Source organism: Camarhynchus parvulus, chromosome 12 (genome assembly GCF_901933205.1).
Source record: "Camarhynchus parvulus chromosome 12, STF_HiC, whole genome shotgun sequence".
In the NCBI taxonomy this organism is placed as follows: domain Eukaryota; kingdom Metazoa; phylum Chordata; class Aves; order Passeriformes; family Thraupidae; genus Camarhynchus; species Camarhynchus parvulus.
The window spans coordinates 11986433-12009467 of NC_044582.1; the positions used below are offsets into that span (position 1 = coordinate 11986433).

Below are 23035 nucleotides of genomic sequence, written 5' to 3' on the forward strand. Positions count from 1 at the left end.
CCCTCCTGAGTGACAGTTCGATGGCAGCCTGTGAATCACTTGGCACGGATTTTGTGAATCTGCTTCAAGGAGGGTCTGGCTGCTCGGGAAGAGCATCCTCTGGCAGCTTTGGGGGCAAGAGATTGGCACCATTTTAGCACAGGTTTGGGTGTAAAAATACCCAGTCGCAGTTGATATCATCCTTATTTGAAGCTCAGCTCTGTCCTGCACCCCATGTCCTCAGACAAACGTCCACCACTCATGCTCAGCTTCCCCCATTTTCCTCTCAGACAATGTGACACACCAAGCCAACGATGAATCAAGAACTGATCCCACTGACAATATTTGATTTTGACAGGCAGCCCAGGTGGGCATTCAGGCTGCTGGATGTGCAGGTTAAGAGAACATTTGGCTGTCAGCTTCCTTCACCAACAGTAACACATTTGCTGCTTTGCATTTCTGCTGTACAATCGTGTCTGTGTCCCTGGCCCTGATGTTTCTACTGTAGCCATGATTACAGGATCCAAGCAGTGCTCTGTGGAATTCATGTACTGGACAGCTGAATTAAATGGCCACCTATAGGGAAATGAAATACCTTTGTATAATAATGTATAACTTTCAGGACAGTTCTACTTCCAGCCTCAAAACAGAGCCCTGGAATGGGTGTGAGGGGGACATCATTGCCTCCCTCAAGAGGATGACATTTCATTTATAACTCCAGCTAGCACTCCTGTAGTTCTGTTTTCATAAGAAATAATCACATGCTTCAACCAGAAAAATAATCAGCCTCAACAGTGAGGCTGCTGTGCATTAGCACAGCACATTTATTTGGGGAAGCCTTTTGCCCTGAGCTTTCCAGTCTGGGTGTCACTGCTGAGCAGTCACTGCACCACTTCTGGCTGTTTACTCTTGAAGAAGTAATGTAATTCCTGTATAAACCTTCTCCCTGCTGCAGAGTTGGAGAGTCTGGATATTTTACACTTAAAAAAATACCAGCAAGGGCAGATTATGTTTGTTGGATTTGTGTTGATAATTAATTTTCCTTGCATCCCATTGGAATGACAAAAACATTACTTTATATGTACTTACTGCAGAAAAAAGAGAATTTTGGGTGGAAAAGCACAGACCCTATGATCTGATCCATCTTCTCTTTGCTATTTCCAACTACTTAAAGCATAATATCACACTGAAATGCACACTTGGAGTGCTGCATTCTCTTCTGACAGATTTTTATGATATTTTTCAAGGTGACCTTCATAAAATGTGTTTCTTTTGAAGCTTATACTTCATTCTCAGGTCATAATAGTTTCACACAGGCAAGCAAACTGCCAGCTCCTGCTTTCTAATTAATGCTTCTTGGAGGCTTCTGAGTGGGGGATATAATTAATAGCACTTAAGTCTGGAGTGCAGAGAAATCTATAGCAGATTACTGGCATGTGTATTTACTTCAGGATTACACACAAACAGCTCCTAGACCATGCCCTCTGGAATTGCCCAGCCCTGGCACCACCTGGCTCTAACTCCAGTGTAAGCACTCAAAAGGATGCCCAGCTTTACCAAGTGAGGCTCTGAAAACAGTGAGGGTTTCTGCTTGCTGCAGCCTTGTCCCCGCTCCCATTTGCCATGGCACAGCCTGCTGTGCTCCTCAAAGCTGCCCAGTGTCTCTGCTTTGCCAACAGGCAGCACCAAGTGCAGAAAATACCTCTGACCATGCCTGTGGTGACCACCCAGGGGACAACCTGCTCTGGAAGTGCAGGCACAGCATCTTCTGGGGCAGGCTGTCCTCACTGCATCCCAGGTTCACCCTGTGGATCACAGACACAGCCATTTCTTTGTGGGTTTATGCAGTTTAAAGTACCAGAAATGATAGGAGGGTTTTTCTTACAGTAAAACAAGCAAAGATGGGTGTTGCAAGTCATTTTGTGTACTTGCCTAAATTTAAGGAAAGTGATGGCATTGCTCTGGGTTTCACTCTCATGCATGCAGCATGGATTGTCACACTCCAGAGGTGCTGGAGCAAAATCAGATGCAAGTCAAATTGCCAGTTTCAATTCCCCCCTGGCCAGCTGCTGCTATCAGGGGTAATTTCCCTGCTGAAGGCAATAGAACAGCATTTTTTCACACATGCAGAATCTTGGTGCAGAACAGGCAGCTGTGAGGCAGGATGAGTGCTCTCAAAGAATGAGTAGGGGGAAAAAGGAATAAAATTTATACCTTTTAGAAAAGCTGGAAAGACTATATTATCCAGAAACATTGCCAGACTGGGGACAAGGGGGAGATTTGACATCAGAAATCCTGCAAGACTGTGCAGGACACATTATTTGAAGGGATTTCCACAAGAATTTGGCATGTTGCAGGACACAAAATATTCAGGTGGTTAAGCAATTAAAAGCTATTGAATATTTGTAACTCCAAGCACTTGGCAACAGAATATCACTGTCAACTTTATGCAAAGGGACATTTTGACATTGTACTTAAGACTGACTACTTTTCTAATGGCATAAAAGTATTATTTCAGTTATGCACAAAATAGGAAAACTACTGAAACTTGTGCAGCCTGGTTCTTTCTTCAAAAATAACAACACAGAGTGAAGCTGCCTTTGAAGAGAAACATTTTTCACATACTATCTGAAGGTTAAAGTCTTTTAATCTTTAGCCTTTTTGCTGGCATGTGCAATTTAAAATGCTCAAAACAGACTATCAAAACACCCAGCTATACATAGCCAGAAAATTCAAAAGGCACATCTGAAAATAGGCTTGGAAATTAGGTGCTGTGTCAAATCCTGCTCTTTGAGTAGAGACCTTTTCCCCGTGCAGCCACCTCAAAAAGCAGCCAAGTTACCAAACACAGCTGACCAGAGGACAGAATGAGAAACAGCTCCCAAAGAGGCTGAAAAGAGGTAAAATCTTGGTGCTACTAACAAGAGAGTGACTAACTGGGGAAATTCTATATTAAATATCCTCCTTCCCTAGAAAGTTTTTCTTTCCTTTTCTTTCTCTCTTCCAGAGTCACGTGAAGTTCTCCTGAGCTCCAGCTCTGCAGACACAGTTCTGTGAGCAGAAGGAACAAGTCCTTCTAATGAGGTGGGATACAGTGGCATGGGGACACCCGGGGGAAGAGCGGAAACACAGGCAAAGCACAAATTCACTCGCTGATATTGCACACACAGATAAAATATTTAAAGATAAGCATTTTCTCAAGGGTGGAAACTTAGCAAGGCTACATGTGTTCATTTCCTTAAGCGAGTGGGTGGATATTTTGGGTCATCTGGGGACTGATGTAGAAGCACTTAACTGCAGTTAGTCAGCCAAGAGGGATCAGCAGCAGCAAATGAAGTAGGGAGAGAACTAAGAGCTGCTTGCCTTACTCAAGTATTAGTAGGAAAAAGTTACCTGCAAGTCCTTCTTGATTAGATAGTCTCCAAATACATGTAAAAGGTGCAACTGGACCTTGTCCAGTCATACAGGAGTTGTGGCAGGTGGAGAAGGACTTGTGGTAAGTGTAAGGGTAGCTGGAAAAGCCCTAAACCACAGCTCAGCCTGCCCAGCCCTAGCTAAGCTGGGCTTCTTTAAACAAAACAATGAGGTACAAAAGTAATGCATGAGGCCTTACAAATTGCTATTTATTGGCTGCAGAACACCCACATTCAGCTCTTTCTGACTTTCCCTCTGCTGCATGAAAAAGCCTCAAGTCAAGTGTCATTCAGGTAAACCCACAAATGGCAAAATAAATCCTTTGTAGGTGAAATACAACAATAGCTTCAAAGAAGGATGCATATAATCTTGTTAATTTGCCAGAAGTTTTCAATCTTCATTGCTTTAGAAGCAAGGTTAAGAGAGAAGACAAAGGCTGAGAAATGCAGAATGCATAGATACACCTTTATCTCAAGTTCCGAGCCTTAAACCTCAGAAGCAAAATAATGTTGGGGAGAAGAGATTGACAGTGATGCCTAATGTTGGGAATCAAGGGTTGGAAGGACTAGGCACTCTCATGATAATGATGCCAGGAAGATTTAATTTACCAGTTTGTTCTAGGAAAGGTAATGACCTTAATATCACGGGAAACGTATCAAGAGGTCATCCATGCAGACACACACTGACTCATTTTCATAATAAATGCAAATGGATGTCCAGCCACACCAATTTGCTTGCAGGAAAGGATTTATATCATCTATCCAGCTTGTGTTTAGTATCAGAAGAGATAAAGAACATTTTATTGATATATGGGGATTTAATTCCAACCCCTTTGAGAATCTCTAGGAAGAAATGCATTTCCAATTTATTTGAGGAGATCAAAAAAAATTCCCCCCAAAACCTACCAAATCAATAAAGGGAAACAATATCACACTGGAATAGGGATGTGCCATTTTCCCCTAAGTACTATTCATTGGTTGCTGGGCCATAGATGAAGCACCACATAATGCCTCTGTTAGAGAAGAGTGCTTACACATGCATTACCAAGGCTATGCTCTTCCTGCCTGAGTAATTCACATTTCAGCAGCATATTTCTGAGAAGGTGAAAAGTGGGTGTCTAAATGCAACTCCAGCAGCCACTGCAGAAATGTGACTGTGTAGCCCAAACCCTGCTGCTCCGAATCCTGTAGGTCCCAGCTGCTGGGGAGGAATTTCCCTCCCAGATGGGAATAAATGTGTTCCATGGCTTTTTCTGTGCACCCACAGAAGGAATGACACAGCTGCTTTGGCTGGAGAAGACAGGAACATGGTCACGATGCAAGAAAAAAAATGGAAGGGAAAATCTGATGAACTCCAAAAGGAGTCATCCAAAATGCCATCCAAGTGGCATTTGAATTTGCCATTTGAATGGCACAGGAGATGAGAGCTGCCACCTAAGTGTGCCACCCATACAATGTGTGGTTAACTCAGGATTTCTCAAGCCAGGCTGCAAGCAGTGAGTCACAGAGAAAGGAGGGTTATTTCTGGGATTTTGGTTCTTCAGAGGAAAAACATGAAACAGCCAGAAATGACAGAGAAGTGAGAGTGCTGGATGATGGCAAACAGCATATGGGGAGCAGGGGAGAGGGAGATTTCGCCTCCTTGCTGCAGTATTATATCCCAGCCTAACTCACATTGATCTCCGGGGGCCAGTTCATTTCTGCTGGAAGAACCTGGCTCCTGGGACTCCAGGTACAAAATGAAAAACTCTCAATTTCTAGAGCACCAATTTTAGTGTTTGCCAAGTGTTTTCTCTTTACTATTCCTCCCTGCAAATCTTTCTTTTTCTTTTAAGGTCAGTGGAAAATTTAGCAGAACAGGCAGTTTTCCAGCAGCTTGGTTTTGGTAGTTGAACTGATCAAATCATTTAATACTTGACAGGTGAGGTTAGTATATTTATGCCCTCTATAGTCTGAATTCTCATGCAATTTTGTATGTATAGGTTCATATGCATATGTGGTTGTACACAGACACACCAGTTTTAGAGTTTTAGCTCTGTGTAGAGATACCAGGGCTGTTTTCTGTCCTAAAAACAGAGGGAGGATATGTTAGGTTAAAGACTCCTCTTAAGTAAATGCTGATAATTCTCATTTCTAAATACACCATTATTTTTGCTGTCTGGAAACAAAATGCTCTAGGATGGTGTTGATTTGTTCAAGAATGAGCATGTCATTTCAGCCCCTGTTGGAGTGCTGTGACCTTTTGGAAACAACACAAAACTAAGAGCTTTGTTTTCTCTCCTTTCATTCTAGATATTTGCCCTGTTGTCTTCAAGAAGCCTCTGGAGGCTTGAGCAAAGGCTTGGGTGCTGCAGGAGTAAGTCAATGGTCAGATCATTACCTCTAGTTTTCCTGGAAATACTTCTTCAGAATTTCTGCTTCAGCTGCCATTTCCTCTTCTGTCCTCCACTTGTCAGGGGAATCATCTTTGTCGTGGCGCTGCAGCTTTTTGAGGGAGAAAAGAAAAAAAAAGTCAGTTTATTATTTTTTCAGTTTTAATGTCAAATTTAGGGCAATCAGTCTAACTCTTCCATGTGCCCTCAGGATGGATGGACCAGGTGATGAAGAGGAAGGGTGAAGGTTGCTGCTGGTTTAGAATGGTGACAGTGGCTGCATTTACCAGGACAGCACCAGGTGCCAGGGTGAGTGACAGGCAGGGACAGGCTCAGCTTTGTGGGCTGATGCTCAGACACTTTGTTGGTAATTGATGCAAAGCTGGCAGATAAATCAACAGGAAAACACTCAGGTCCTTTAAAGCACCCACCCCACCAGTGGAGTGAGCTGACCACCTTGTCACTATTCCCTGTGAATTTTTCTGTCTTTTCCTCTGCCCACCTTTCCTATCAAAGACCTATTGTGATAACAAGGCCCTGTTGCAATTGTTTCCCACCATCAGTTTATATTAATATTTTTTTCATTCTTTCTCTGCATGCAAGTTATCAATCCTTCCCTGCCATTGCTGAAAGCAGACACATCCCTGGTCTAGAAACAAAACCTGTTATTTTAAGCATAATTATATTTCATTGATTTCTTGGGGGAAAAAAAGTATAAGAAACATATAATTTTTGTGTCCAACTTGCACACTATGCCCATAAAAATTTGCTCTATCCCATATGCAAGAACTGTTACATGGTATTGTCCCAGACATGATAATTTCTTCCTTTGCCACTCAAGAAGAAGGGAGCAGCTGACAGCTTTGCTGCTTTCCTGAAGAGGGGAGCTCCACATTAGGGTAAATACTGGCACTTGAGTGACTATTTGTGCACATGTCCCTTCAAAGAACGCCTGACACTTGTCAAGTGAAGGCAGCATTTACACCAGACAGCAGAAACATTTACTTAACAGATCAAGTGTTGAGATTCCAGTGGTTCTCTAGGCTTAGAGCACAGCACAGACTGCATTAACAGCACCAGTGCTTCTAAGGAGCTTCATAATACCAACTTCCTGTTAATGTCCCCAAAAAAATTTTGAAAACTAATGAATTTACACCTCTATTTCAGGAAAAATTACAGTATAGAAGATGAAGTGGTGAAAAAACAAAGATGAAGCCATCATGAACCTCCAAGCAAAGTGCATTACTGGATATGGAATGTTTAGCAATAAACTAGGATTGTTAGCATACCTCCAACTCACAAACACTTTTATTTATGCTATGTTTCTCCTACTCTGAATTTTGCTACCAGCTAGAGTCCCATGTAGCTTTACACTCTGCAGCACAGATCTCCCCCTGCTCAGCAGATGAAGCTGCATTAGAAAACCATTTCCTTTCATGCCAATACAATGCAGTAGCTGTAGGCAAATTGAAGTGTATTACTGTTCGACTCAGAGAAGGCTAATCTTCATTGTTACATTAGTGCTAAGTATGTTATAAATCCATCTTGTAATGATGCCACAGAATGAGAAAGATTTAAAAGGCAGGGACTGGTGCAATGTACACACTGTCAGCACATGCCCTGGGTCCACAGCTCTGCTGTCACCCTCTGCTCACACCCACAGGGTGTGGAGGTACCACAGCTGACCTGGCAAGGAGTTATTGGAAAGGGTATCCATCATCCTGTACTTTCTGTGCACTGGGAATGCTCACACCTCACAAGAGAATGCACCAGGACAAGGCAGGTGGTGGTAAATCTGACTGAGGTGTGAGCTGTTCTCTGAAAAAAAGCAGAGTTTTGCTCCTTCAACCTAATGCTGGTGGGAGGTGCAGCAGGCAAAAGCTGGAAGGCAAGAGAGAGCTGCCCCTGCTCCTCAAGGTCTCCTTGTTTAACCCAGAATTGCTTTTAGTGACATGATTTGGCTACTGCTCTTCCTTGCTGTCTCATTTCTGCACAATCCAGGTGAGGCTGGCTCCATGTGGAGAATGGTAAAGTGGGGGTGTGACTGGCAGGTGGTGATTTTTTTTTCCCTGTTCAAGAAAACTGAAGTGAGTGGTAATAAGGAGGGTTAAACTGCAATGGCTGTTGTTGTTGTCTAAATTAAAACTGTGCAGTTACAGACCACAGTGACTTCTCAAAGCTGGCAAAGGTGAGGGTTTCTTCTGCTACATAGCTGCTAACCTTTAAAAATAATCAATCTTTGAGGTTAAAACAGATGTATGGAGAGCAGCAATGAATCCTGAAACTTGTCTGGAAGCCCAGTAGCCCTGGCTGCCAGTGCACAGCCCCCAGGACACAGAGCAGCCCAGCCTGGATGGGAGCTCAGTGCAGGCATCTTGAGCCCCTCTCACTGAAAAGGTGCCTCCACATTTTGTGAGCACACTGAGAATGTCAAACAACAGCCTGAGGTGTTAAATCACTGCCACAGTCAAGGTATTCATTGTTAACTGACTAACAGATGAGTATTTTTCAGTATAAAATTGCTACATCTACCCCCAAACAGGATCCCAGGACTACTCTGTGCTCAGAGCTCTTGCTGTGCCAGTCATTTCTGAGGTGCAATCCACAATTATCACCCCAGAGCCACTTAGCTTGTGATATGATCAAACTAACCCTGGAGGTATTGGGAAAACCACCTCTGGTGGCTTCCTACCCTTCTCTGCCACCACCACCCTGCAGCTCCAGCACAAGCCAAACCACAGGCAGAGCCACCTTGATGCAAAATAGTTAAATTTGGATAACCGTGCTGGATGAGGAGTCTGGAGGAGGCCAAGAAGTTGATAAGAGGACAGGAGCACCTTCTCTGTGAACACAGGCTGAGAAAATTGGGGCTGTTCAGCCTGAAGAAGAGCAGGTTGGATGGAGACCTCACAGCTCCTTTCAGTATTTGAAGGAAGCTCACAGGGAAAGGAGAGGGACTCTGCATTGGGAACTGTAGTGATAGCTCAAGGAGTAATGGGTACCAATTGAAATAGGGGAAATTTAGGTTGGATATTAGGAAGATCATTTTTATTGTGAGGGTGGTGAGATGCTGGCAGAGGTTTCCCAGGGAAGTTGTGGATGCCCCAACCCTGGCAGTGCTCAAAGCCACACTGGATAAGGCCTTGAGCAGCCTGGTCCAGTGGGAGCTGTCCCTGCCCATGGCAGAAGCAGCTGGGACTAGGTGATCTTTACAGTCTCTTTCAACCCCAACGTTCCATGGTGTTCTGGATGTTCTTGGCAGGTTCAAGATCAACAGCACCAACAAACAGGTGACAAAATAAAGGTTGCTGATCAAGCTCTAGCTCAGGGATTGCACATACTACAAATCCATGGAAGCTGAAAAGCACAATGCAGCTCCACCTGTGCACCTTCCTGCTCCTTCAAATCTCCAGGATCTGCTTGGGATCCCTAATGGTGACAAAGGAATTTGATCATGGATGGGTTTGGTCTCACCTGGTTATTTAATGTGTTCTTACATTTCAGCCACATTCAGTTCTCTCCATGAGGGCCTCTGTTAGCTAAAGCTACTTTCTTTTTTTTTTTACTTTATGTAAAATTTTACTTTATGTAAATCTTACTTTATGCAAAATGTTTTTGTTTGTTTTAATTAAGAGAGATTAAGACAGTCTCTGTAGTATTTTGGCTAAGTTGTAAAGCTGCTTTCAGGAGAGGAGAGCATAGATATTGCAGTTATAAATTGTACTGATTTAGAATTCAGGTGGGGAACAAACATAACAGTTGATACTTGTTTCTTAGGGATTTCTGTGCCTCAGAGTGTGTTCATGTTGACACACACACATCCAAGTCCCAGCTGTGAATCTTTGCAAACATCTGACTTGTATTGAAAGTTTGGATTAAGCTGAGGAAGCAACACTCTCTTGCACCTCAAGAACACTCCAAGGTTCTGCTCAACCTAAAGGGCAAAAAGGTGCCTCTATTTGCCAGATATCCGTTCATAAAAAATAGTGATTTATCCATCTTTCCTACTCCTGTCAGAGTAAAAGCTGGATAAATTGAGCTGACATCCTTATTCAGATATATCCAAACACAGACTAGCTTGAAGTTTGTGATAATTTCTGTACAACAATTCTACTTCTGCAAACTCAGAGCACACCAAGGCAAGGTGAGCCTATAAAACCTTTTCTGTAGGGCTCCAAATTAGTTACCATTTCAAAGCAGCTGATACTTGGCCTGTTTTCATAAGAGAAAAGTGATGCAAAAGCATTGCACCAGGTGGACAAAATGTTTTACTGCAAAACTCTGAAAGCCTCAAATTCTCTGAAACCAAACCTGTTTGTAGAGACTCTACAGGAGCGTTCTGAATCCTGAGCATCAACAGAAAGGTGAGCAACACCCTCAGCAGAGCTTGGCTAACTCCAAAAGGAGGGAACAGGATGAGAGAGCATGAGCAGCTCTTTTAGACAATCTCTAATATGCTAAATTTTTCTTTTAATATTCTGAACCAGCACTGGGACACACATTATTCAGGTCTCTAATCGCAGCTGCCCAGCAAATTACACACTGGATCTGCTCAACATTCCTCAAGCACCAAGGCTCGTGTTTATAACTCCAAACATCTTCTTGCCTTGCAGTACAAATAAATGCACTATTTCTAAGATATGCCCTTCTTCAAGCAGATCATTACTGATGTCTGACTTCTTGGGCTTCCTGATAAATTATCCTCTTCTTTCACCTCAAGCAGAAAATGCTCTTCCACTGATAATCTATGACTGTCAGTCTTGATTACATGTAAACAGTGGAGCTCTTTGAATATTTCTGCTTGTGAAAAGTGTTCATTTTCTCACTCATGTCTCCCAGTGTGAGATGCTGGCAGACCTGACAGCTGTGCTTTATGTTATTTTATTAAAGTTGCTAGTGCTGCAGGAAGGGCTATGTTTTTATCACTGCAATTCTTAAGGGAAACACAATATTGTTTTATAGCACATTCACATTGGGGGACCTCTCCTTTTTGCCCTTTGTGGCAGAGCCCAGAATTCTCAGCAGAGCAGACTATAGGGGACCTGGGTCTATGACTGGCTGTTGCTTGAAGTGATGTGTATATTTTTTTTCTGCTTATGCCATAACACCATCAGCAAAGCAACCTGTGTAAATACAGAGCACTAGCCAAAATTATTGGGAAAAAGCTTTTATGGTAGTTAGAACTATTCTCACTCCCCATGAATATTTATAGTTGATAGTTAAGAGTTTATAACCTCCAATGCATTTAACTAAAAGAAAAATTATAGTGATGGAGAGTAATTACACAAAACTGGAGCAACATAACAAAACTCAGCTGCTTCAGCAATTATAAAATATAGTATTATCAAAACCAGCAGCTACCAAAAAATAAAAAGAATGAATTTTTGCCAGTGGCTTGAATCAGAGATCAGGCATTACCCAGCTGCTGGTGTTCATTATTACCAGCACACCTTAGGATATCCAGGCATCTTTTCTATAGTTAAATCACACTGTGTTGAAATATTCAGAGTGATAGCTCAACATCAGATTAACACGTGAACCATGAGGAGGCTGAAAATCTAATTTCTTCTCACCAGTGGCAACCATTTCCAGAGGCTGGAGACAAACTTTATCCCAGGGCTGCTGCTACACCTTGCTTCCCCCAGCTCCCTCATGGCAGCAGAGTTGTGTGACCAAAACACTGCAGAGCCCACCCCTGCTCCTGTTCTTGCACTGCAGCTGTGGGGGAGCTTCCACCCCATGGGGAAAATCTCCTTTGGTGATAGTGGGAGCCTCCTGGTCCTGGTGATGGCTTTCAGCCACCTCAGCCTCCTCTGCTACTGCTTTTACAACTTAACTCCTGAATTGTTTCCTTTGCCCTGGTCTTGACCTCTTTGCTCTTTTCCCCCAGTGCTTTCTTTCCTTTCACTTCTCTTTGTATTTCACTTATAACCTCAGAGTAAGGCTTCATTTCCACCCCACTGCACAATGTGATTAAATGCAGCATTTACTGCTATTATCTGTACCTCCTGCTATGCTCCAGCCTTTCCTCACTCTCTGCTGCCTTGCTGAAAGGAGTGTGAGCTTTTTGGTGGGTGCCCTCCTCCGCCAGTCTGAGCCTCCTGCCTCCATCCCATTTGCCTTCAGCTGTGCCTCAAGTCCTGACTTGACTTGCAATGTAAAATGAAAGAATAATGGATGAAACACAGCAGTTTCACAAAGCAGCTTCTCAGGGATGCTGGAATCACATGCCCTTACACATCCTGTTCCACCTACCTGGGAAAAACCATGGGGGAAATCACTGCAGCAGCTCCCAGCCCTGGGCTTGTCTCCCAGCTGAGATCACCCCAGTTCTCCTCAGGGCCCAGGAAAGGCAAGAACAAGGCAGAGAACAAGCCCAGCAGGCTCCCCCTTGAGCACACAAAACACCCACCAGACTTTGTGTCAATGCAACACTGGAGGCCCCTCTGCCCCAGCAGCTGCTGTGGCATCAGGACCCCTTTCCAAGCCCCCTTCCCACTGCTCCCCCTCCCAGCCTCAGCAGCTCAGGCAGTTCAGAGCTTTCTGCATCTCTGGGCCCATCTCCATATTTAATTACAGCTACAAAACTGCTGTAATTTAATTGCTCTAATTTACAGTGAACACTGCAGAAAAAACCCACATCCTATAATTTTCTCATCTGCTGACTTTGCTTATGATTCTATATCATACAGATATCTGTGTTTGCATGAATCAGAAATCCCTGATTTTGGGGTGGGTTTTCATGCTGCATTAAATCTGAATTATTTAAGGAGATGGGAAAAAAGCTTAAATTATCTGCATTTTTATATGAGACAATTTTTAAAGTATGTACTGGAAAATCCTTCTCCAATTGTTTTACTGCTCCTGCATGAAATATGCTGCTACCTCACAGCTGCTGATATTGCTGCAAAGCACACATTCCACTGGAAACCTCAGTTTATCAAAAGTGTGGTTTAGAGAGTGGTGGTTCTTTAGCCTCCTGTCGACTCTTTGTCATAGTGACTGCAAATATTTTTTCAGTTTTATTGTTGTGCTTTGAGGAAAGACTTGAACCCCACACTTCACTTATGAATAACTGCACCCTATTTAGCACTTAGATGAAGAGAATGTTGTGAAAACACATAAAGGTTAAGTAAAACCCTTAAGCATACATGTTTAAGTGCTTAGCTAAAATAAACTCTGCAAACCACTGTTTCTAACAATTCTGATAAGAAAAAAAAAAGACTAAATATAAAAGGAATCTTAAGAAATTTGCTTTTGAAAATATAAAAGACAAGCAAGCCCACAAGCAGAACGACAGTTGCAAGGAAAACACGTTTACCATTCAGTGAAATATGTAGATTGCACTCTGAAGAGCTCAGATCTTGACAGACTTCCAGTTTGGCTCCAACTGAGATAAAATTCTTGGAAAGTGAGCACATCATAAAGAAGATACTTGAAGGAATATCCACTGGGGTAAGAAGTCTTGCCAAAGACTTGGGGAACTGCTATTTACAACCTGATTTGAATCCAGGCAAGAATCTATAAAAGTGTTTAGATACATTTTCACCATGCCCATTATCCTCCTAATTAGCAGATAATGTTAGAAACACCTCTGTAGTCTTCCTCACCTGGGAAGAGAAGGTGGATTTTTGTGGGGAGCCTTCTAATGGCCTTGGCTACAGAGGACTGTCTACACATGAGAAATGTGTCACACAGAGAGCTGGCTAAGAAATGGCAATGTCATCAGTGTGATAATGTTGGAGGAAACCTTATCCTGCGTGCACAGCCTGTCATGCAACATTACTCATTTGGAAAAAGGCTATTTTTAATCAAGGAAAAGCACTTTAATCAAGGATAGAGTCAGTGATTCAAAAATTTCATGCAGGTGCATGCATTACTTGACTGAAAGCTTCTTCCCAAGAGGTCAGAGCTGCAGAGAGATGTGCATGTCCCACTCCAAGAGCAGAGATAACCTCGAGGTGCCTGAATCAGGGTGATGTATTCTGGCTCCTGCTGCAGTGAGTTTCAAAGTCACAACTTCCCTCAGTAATCTTCTTAACTTTAGACAAATATTTGCCATACTCTCAATAAGATTCATGACATGCCAAGGAAAACACATGTGTGTTAAGGAGGTTGGTTTGGTTTATTTGCTTTCTTTGTCTTTTTCTGACAGCACAAAGGATATCAGCTGCAGGGGCTGTGGCATTGGCACAGAGCCAGTTCACCACCAAGGGGAATGGGAGCATGCCCTCATCTCCAGGGAGGAGTTCCACCTCTCTCACCACATCTCTGGGGTGTGCCCATAGTGCTCAGAGTGTATTTCTTCTTCTCTGGGGAATTTGCTTATTGCTGTTTAAAAAAATTCCTCACCCTCTGCAACATTCTGTGAAATGAAGATGAAAACATTCCATCAATGTGTTCTGGAGTAACTCATACTCTGAGTCACTCCCTCCACTGGCTGTAGGAGGATTTCAAGGAGACTTCAGGGTCTGAAATGACACTGTGGTGAAGCCCAGGGGCTTCACAGCCTGATTTTCTGTGTGCTTCTCAGGGGACCCCTCACTCACCAACAGACCTTCCCAGGGTGATCCTGCCTGCTCTGCTTTCCCAGGGCTCAGGATCACAACACTCCTGGATAAAGCTACATCCCCAGGTCAGCCTTTTCCCCCAGGCACCCCTCAAATACTTCTCTGGCTTTCAGCCTTGCAAGGCTACTTCACCACCTAGATTGCCTCCCTGGGATTTAGGCAGCCAATACCCTCTAGTAAGTAGGTAGTAAAATAGGTTGAAGAGTAAATTGCTCTCATTTAACATTCACTCAAAAAAATATGGCTGCATTTATTATGCAGCATATTGTTTTATATACTGTTTTGTTATAATAAGTCATGTTTAAAATGTCATGACATTTAAATCAACAGCAGTAAGAGGGAAATGCTGAAAAAGAGCAGGATGATGAAAAAGAATCTGAAAAATCCTGGTGAGTCATTATGGGCCAAACACCCTCATTACAGTAAAAACAGTCACAAAAGGCTTAAAACTCACCTCTGAGAACCCCACTGTAGAGAAACCCTCCCTGCCCAGGTCTCTGTGTCCTTGTGGTGTCCCCAGGTCTGTCACAGCTGGGTGGGGGCAGCTGGCTGTGGCCAAGGGATTTGGGCACCTGCTGCCAAGTCCTCCTGGTGTTCTGCATCCCCTTGCAGGTTCATCCTTTCTCTGTGCTGCCCTTGGCCCCTGAGCCACTGCAGCACTCTGGAAATCTCTTGGATTTCCACACACCTTGGACCTTGTTAATGCAACTTGGCTCCGTGAGAGCTGGGCTTCAATGTCTGTGCTGTCATACAAATGAACTTTACAAATAATATAAAAGACTACTTTAATGTGGCTTCCTGGCCTTTGAGGAGGCACAGAGCCTACCACATCTACTACTGATGAGCCACATGCACAATGGCAGATTTTCCCCAGAAGGATTTTTAATGTTAAAAAAGAAGAGTGTGGATCAAAGGAGCTACTCTGCTCCTGCAGGTTCACTGCTCCTCTTTTCCATCAGGTCTGGGCTCATATGCCAGCATCCCTCCCTGCTGCCTCCAGGGTCCCTCACCCCCCTCCAAGGGAAAAAACAACAACAACTTCAACAACAAAACAGATGGCAATGAAACGAAACATTAAACCCAAGCCCAATACCTGAGCTGTACCATGAATATTTCACTGAGGCATGGGGTAGAAAAGACAACAAAAATGACCTTTTCTACCATCTTAAGGGATTTCTGACCTTGTAATTGCTATAGACACATTGAAGAAACAAGAGAGAGACAAAGACTATTTGAAAGAAGTTGTGTATATTTTTAAAAACTAGTGTCTCAATGTTCCCATTACAACCTGCCAATATGAATGACATTTACTTTTGCTCTGAGAAATGAAAGAAACTCTAAAAGACAGACTGCATTAAGAATCTATTGATATTCCACTGACCTAGTGGGATAAGAACCAAACAAATTTTATCAAGGGCAAATGCCCCAGAGTCTGTAAATTCATTTCTTAAAGTAGCAGCAGGAAAAGGGAAGAAAATCTTCAATACCTGGAACAGTTTTTAGACCCAGTGGAGGCTCCCATGTCTCAGTGATCCTGTGGCAGTGGATAGTACCAGACCCAGATATGGGAGCAGAATTGGAGATTTCAGATGGCCAAGCCTCTGTTCCAGTTTATCCAGCCCATTAATATTGCTGTAAAACTTATGCAGGAAGTTGTCTTATTAAGGGGCATCACAGGAGGTTTTGCCCATGTAATTTTTTCCCTATTGTACAAACATCACAAAGATGTATTTGTGTTGCAGTGTTGGCCTTCTGCTGAAATCCTTCTTCTGGGGAATAAGCTGTACCCACATAATGCCCACACAGAAAAATAAAGATGGCATAATAGCCGTGGAATGGAATATTCTGAAATTAATTTAAGGGAAGGGACTGTGAATTTGTGAAGAATTAATTTTAGCTGGATAGACTGGCAGTTAATTAAGGCTGGTAGCTTCTAATGTAGAAAGGTGTTTTTGATGAAAATATATTGAAAATAATATTAAACTGCCTAGGAAAAAAACAGTTGCTATTGCCCATGCTAAACCCTCCCAGACATCCTATGTTTCTATGTAGAAATCATAAACTGATAGCATTTGCATAACAATTATTATTTAATATGTAGACTTCAGTATCATTGCTTTTGGACTGAATTAATATTAAAACCTCTGAGCACAGATATTTAAAAAATACTCATCTGAAAAGTCACAGGAACTTTTTTAGTTTGCAATATTTTTGCAAGTTCTGTTCTGGTGATGATACCCTGGCAGCAGATCACCACCTTCTCTTTGCATAATCCACAGGATATGCTCCAGAGCTACAGAAAATCCCACACTGTTTGGAGGGGGAGCACATCACCATGCAGGATGGAGGGTAGGAAAGGTACAAAGACAACCTAAAGCAACCCAAACACTCCCAATTTTCAGAGACAAAAAAGTAATTTTGTATGCTTTCAGCTCAATCAGTTTGTTCATGCCTTAGGAAACAACGAGATCAACGGAAATGAAAGCAGATACGGATAAAACACGTGGCTCTGCTGAGAAGAACTCGCACGTTGTTCCAGAAGCACAGTCAAAAACTTGTGGATTAAATGCTGAGAGAATGGATCATGCATGGACTTGCTTCATCTGAATTTACCAGACTAGGGCTTTGCAGGTTTCTCACTCCTCCTTCAGGAGGGAGTTGATTGGGGAATCAGTTGTACAGTCACAGACTTTGCGGAGAACTTGCAAAATAATTTTATTTATTTAGACACATTTTGAAGTTGCAATCTGAACTTCTTTCACAGGTCTGTTTTTACATTTCTCTCCTTTCTTTAGGTCTTTTTTACCTAAACTATCTTCTTCTTCAAGCAAAACTTTCTTCTTCAAGCGAAAGTTAAAATAAAAAAAGAGATCATGTTTTCAGTGTGTTTCAGGGTTTTCCTGTGCACATTCTGTGTGGTACAAAGGCACACAGGCTCTCCCCATTCATCCTGACCCATAATCATTATTAAACTTAATTGCAGAAGACACTGTATTCACAGCTTTATTTCTCATATGACATCTTGTGAATTGCTTTTAAGAAAAGCCATTTACACAACTTCTATATATATGTAAACTAGTACTCTAATGTCACATTCTTGTTTGCACATTCCCTTGTACTCCTGTCAGCTAGCCTTAATGCAAAAGCAAGTGGCCCTTCGTGTATTTCAGTTAGGAAACAGTAGCATGGATTTTCATAAAACAAAAGTTTGACTGATACTATGCAAAATCTGTTCCACTGAAAAATTGGCATCTTGCCCATCATCTTCCACAAAGTTCAGTATCTTTGTCGGTGCTCATCTACTTGACTTCTTAATTGTCTGTGTTCACTGGCTGTATCAAATGGAGTTTTCTTTTTTGCTTTTGCTCGCTGCATATTACATCTTTTAATCGGGATATATAATTACTTACCACAATCTGCCATGCCAGATTTTCTAAGCATTAGTCTAATTAACTTAAGCTTGATAATTATGTTTCAGATATCATAACAGTATGCACAGAACTTGCAGATTATGCTGTTGGTTTAGCTGTTTCTGGTAACACTTTTCTCCTATTCTTACTTTTTCCTTTTGCTTTTTCTCTTTCTGTACAGGGTGGGAGCACAAGCAGAAAGAGGGACAGTTTTTCTCTTTAAATGATTCTGAGGTTCTCCAAAAACAAAAGCTGTCTGTTTTAAATAGGAAGCCATCAAAAGTAAGTCAACACAAATGAGAATAGATCCATAATGCAAGGATTTCCTCTTTTTATAAGAATAAAAAATAAATATCTCACTGAAGAAAGAACTTTGAGCTTCTGATAGCGGAAATTGTGGAGGATTCTAGCACAAACCTACAGCATTTATGGGCTAATTATGAAAGCACTCAGACTTTCCACAGGTCTCCAGCCTGAGCCACTCTAATTATCTGCCTGTTGGCGACAGCCTGCCGCCAGGGAGGCAATAAATAAGAGATAACATGCATGGGACCTGGCACAGGCACCTCTCCAGCACAGAGAGATCATCCTTCACAGAGTGATGCAGCCCATCTGGGCAAATGAAATATGCAAGCCTGAGACCCCAGGTAAGAGTAAATAGATGCAGAGGACACTTATGTCACAGTCATAAATAAAGGAAAGAAAAAAAGAAAATCTGTGACAGGCTATGGGTTTGTATTCGGGTTTCTGGTGTAAATCAGCATTTCTCTTCATTCCTGACAGCTCACCTCGGTGTTCTGTGGAGAATATATCCTGCGTTATTTGATTTATCTAACTCCTGGCCGAGGGCATGGACACTGTGTCACCACATGAATGGCCTCTGCCCAGGGGACAGAGCCAGGCAGACCAAACCTCCTCTCCCTGCTTCCTTCCAGAGACCCTGGATCTGCCCTGCTGGCTGGAGTGCAACAGGTCCTGGTGGGTCACAAAGGCACCCAGACCACATTTGGGTACTCAGGCTGCAAACCCACTCATGTCTATGCCAAGAATTGCCATTTGTGGGAATTTTGGTGCAATGGTATATAAATGCTGTCAGGCCCACACAGAAACCACACCAAAGGCATTGCATTTGCTCTGGAGGTGTTGGTGAGGATTCAATCAGCTATGAAACACTGGAAGACTGCTCAGCAGCTCCTGTGTTTTACCAGACTTCATGGATAGAGACAGGACAGGCAGCCCTTGCTGAAGGTTCCCTCATTCAAACCCTTATTTTCAGATGATTGAAGGGCTGTCACCCTTGACAGAAAATGTTATCAGCAGTCAAGGAAGTAATAAGGGTGGCAAGTACATAAATAAGCATAGCATAAATCTGAATATTGGTAATTAGCATTTCATTCAATCAGATTAAAAGTGTTAGACCACTGTAGCAGCGATTCCTTATAGAAAGCTATTTAACATTCCAATTATCTCTAATGAATTAACCTCAAAGTATGGCTGAGGTGCAACACCCTAAGAATCCCTTTGCTCATCTACAGTCCACTTGCAACTAATTTCACTTCACAAGCCTACCTCAATTACCATTTTTCTGTATTTCACACATCAGTAACTGCAGTGCTGAAATGCGCACTCCTTTCCCAAATTTAATAGCTGAGATACTTTCATTTTTTTGATTCTACAAATGAAGGAAAATCATTTCCTGCTACTATCTCAAACCAATTAAAATTCTTTTAATATTGGCTTTGCATCTTTTCAATACACATATGAACCAAAAAGTCCTACATTTTCCACATAATAATTACTTGGAATTGATCTGCTATGCAGCAAACCAAAGACAAAGGGATTTACAATTAGCAAATTTTAAAGTTTAGTTTACATTTTTCATCTCTAGAGCTTTTAAACAATGCTTTTTCGTTGAAGGTTTTATATTAGGAAAGAAAACTCAATCGGTACAACTAAATTATTTTCATTTAAAAAGAAAAAAAATGGAAAAATACAGATTTATGGATAGGTCTGGAAGGAGAACACAGTGCTTTTTAGGCCACTGTGGAACTACAATTACACAAAAAGCTATTGCAAAATAAAGAAAACTTTTACCAGTACACCCTGTTGATGGTGTGGCACTGGTAGAAGGACAGATCTCTAACAGAGATCTCACAGTTATCAAATGCCTCTGAGACAGGGAAGCCACTGAGCAGCCTCAATAGCAGGGCAGCTGCTGGGCCTCATGGCCCTTCCCTTCTCCTTTCCTTGTTTTTCCTGGTAAATTTTATAAAAAGACAGTGTCATTTAATCCCATTCCCACTTTAATGGGGAAGCATGGTGAGGAAGCTCTTGCTCTGCATCATGGTTGTGGTAAAAGGAGCAGCATTTGTGAACAGATTACAAATCTGACGTTATTTTCCCTTTCACTCCGTGTTTGCAGCATTATTTTAGAATTAAGAAAAATGAACACACATGTAAGATAACAGCATCCACACAGCAATATGGCATAGCTGCTATTCCTCTTACAGGCATCCAATTTAATTTTATCATCAAATACCACACAGCACCAATTCCTGTGTTCTATTCCATACTGATTTTAACCTCAGTGTAGAGCTAAGCATTTTGTGCTGTGCATATCACCTAGAGCTCCCTGTGAAGAGGAGCACTGCCAGCAGAGTGTGGCAGTGGGGATGCAGTACAGGGCTCCCCATATCAGGAATGCTGGATTTTCCTTCCCAGCTGAAGCACCCACATGATACCTCAGAGCTTCATTGCCATTCCTTCTCTGAGCTGCTGAGCACTGCTATAATTAAGTTATGCAGATAAGACACAGGCATAATATAGCTTGCCCATATAGATACATGGAGTTTGTTTTGTATATTAATTTTTATAATAAATAGGGGCATGCATGGCCTATTTGGTTACATGAGCAAATCCGTGCCCTGAAAGATGATGTTCTCATTAAGAGAAGCTGCAAGCCCAAATCTTATCTGAAGTGCTGTTTACTTTGCTGGCAGAACAGCCAGCTTGCTGCCGAGCCTGTATCTTCCACTGTGCCACTCAAAGTGAGAGCATTCCATAATAAATTCTGAAAGCTTAAAAAAAAAAAGCCAGTAAGAGGAACACAAATATTAAAAATCAATAACTACTTAATTTAGCTAACATTATAAACTAATATTTTTAGATGGAGTAATTTTTTTTCTTATCACATTACCACAATAACATTCTTCTCTGGTGTTTTATCTACTCTCAGAGAATACTGAATATTGTAACATTTTGCCCTTACCTGAATTTTTACCAGCCCATGGTTTTTATTACATACAACACTTTGGAAAGTCTAAATAGTAGTTAAAAATAAACTCTCTGCTAACATTCTATTTCCACTTCATCCATTTATAACCAACACCACACTGCATTTATGCATGAATCTGTTCTTATGTCAAAACCTGTTTCAAGCCTGATTTTACTCATACTCTTTGTCAAGCGTCTCTGGGCTCCTGGAGCGGCTCCGATCCCCTCAGCCAAAGGGGATCCTTCTCCCTCTGGGGGGAAGCTCTTTACATGAAATGGGCACTTTTATCCCTGAGCAGGTGTTCAGGACCAAAGCTCTGTGTGGTGCTCCCCCTGAGCAAATGGAGCCTCCAGACTCCTTCCCACACTTTTTCCTGGCTTTGGTGCCCAGCCAGAGCCATCCTGCCTCCAAAAAAGCACTGGCAGGATTCTCAGCTGTCTTGGAGCCAGAGAGAGCCCACAGGGTAGCAATTCACTGCCTCCTATCACAGCCTACTGGCACTATCTGAGCTGATAATTTCATATTTATTTCCTTAAGAGTTTGCTGCAGATGACAGTGCCCAGAAACTGGAGACATTTCAGGAGACAGCCTTGAGAACATTAGGAAGGCTGTAAATTCTCTCCTAGGGATTATTTCAGTGGCACAGGTTGAGTAAAGAGTTTTGATCCTTTCAACTCATCTCTGGGGTTTTGGAACATCCATAAAAATTTGGATAAATCTGCTATGGAAAAAAAAATCCCAGTTCATACCTAAAGAGGCCCCTGAAAATTAACATTGAGAAGCATATCATGTTCATTCTTTACTAAAGGGAGTGAGAAAGGCTGACAATAAACTAAAGAAGGCAAAATAGTGTGTCAATTTGCAGTTTGTGATGTGAAGACAGACTTGTGCTGATTTTGGCACCAGTAGGAAAAGGAAAATCTCCAACTCATGTATATAGGATCCTAGGTAGGAAGGACATTCTCTCTAGACAAATTTGCCAGTAAATCTGAAGCTGATTCATATCCCCATTCAGCAGGGCATTTAAGTTTTCTTTCAATGCTTAAGAGCTGTTTGAACTCACTTAAGCTGATCACTTCTTAAATGCTAAAATGGGATTGCACTGAATACCAGTAGGCACATCTATAATTATAAAAACCCTTCTGAGCCTAACAAGCAGAGCTGGCTGTGTTACTCATTGTCCACATGTGAGAGTAAAGACTCCTGCTTTAATTAAAGTGATCAAGTGAAGACATCTGAATGCTCACAGAGAAAGAAATTAAGTCATCATGTGAGTCAGAAGATTGCATGTAGGGCTGGATTAACACTAGGGAAAAAATATGAGACATTAGATGTAATTCTTCATGAAAATATTATTTGCTGGTTCAAACCCAAACATTCTGACAAATTTTAGGAAAACAACATTTCCTTCATTGTTAATGTTTCTTCTCTTGCATCTTCAGAAGTTTCTCTTATTATCACTCTTCACCACTGTCATGTTTCAGTTGTTGCTAATGAACATTTGATCTTTTTTATTTTATTAAAAAATATAGGAAATATGCACTGTGCTTAAGGGGTAAAAAGAGCCCCAGCAAGGAATGACCACATCCTGCAGTGTTTACTCATGAGCATTTCAATAGCATGCCCTTTGACCTGCAGTGATAATTGGGGTCTGCAGGTCTTCCATAATTGTTTCCCTCAGCACAGGGAAATGCAAGGTTTAACACAACAGTCTGGAAAACTGTAACAATCACTGCTAATAAAAGCAGCACAGAAAGGGAGGAGCCTCCATTCATCCAAACAAGACAGCTTTGTATATAAACTCAATATTGTGATTAACACGGGATAAATTAGTGGATCATAATTGGCACAATTTACATTAATTACACAATTACATTAATTTTGTGAAAATTAAGGTGAATAACACTGACTAGTATTTCCATGCCACTTTGGAGCTTCAAAAGGCAGTGTGAGAACAAAAGGGGTGAAGCAGACTCCAGAGGAAGAGTGCTCCTTTCTGCTCCAGGTATTCAGTATC

At 41.9% G+C, this 23035-nt stretch overlaps 1 protein-coding gene across 3 annotated transcripts in view; it reads right to left on the reverse strand.

Moving 5' to 3' along the window:
• The window catches only part of FHIT (fragile histidine triad diadenosine triphosphatase), a 520065-nt gene that overhangs the window by 2086 nt on the left and 494944 nt on the right, over window positions 1-23035 (reverse strand). For all 3 annotated transcript variants that reach the window (XM_030956937.1, XM_030956938.1, XM_030956939.1), the window contains one exon: window positions 5773-5876. In XM_030956937.1, coding sequence (XP_030812797.1) covers window positions 5775-5876 — 102 coding nt within the window. In that variant the 3' untranslated portion in view covers window positions 5773-5774. The remainder of the gene's footprint in view (window positions 1-5772; window positions 5877-23035) is intronic.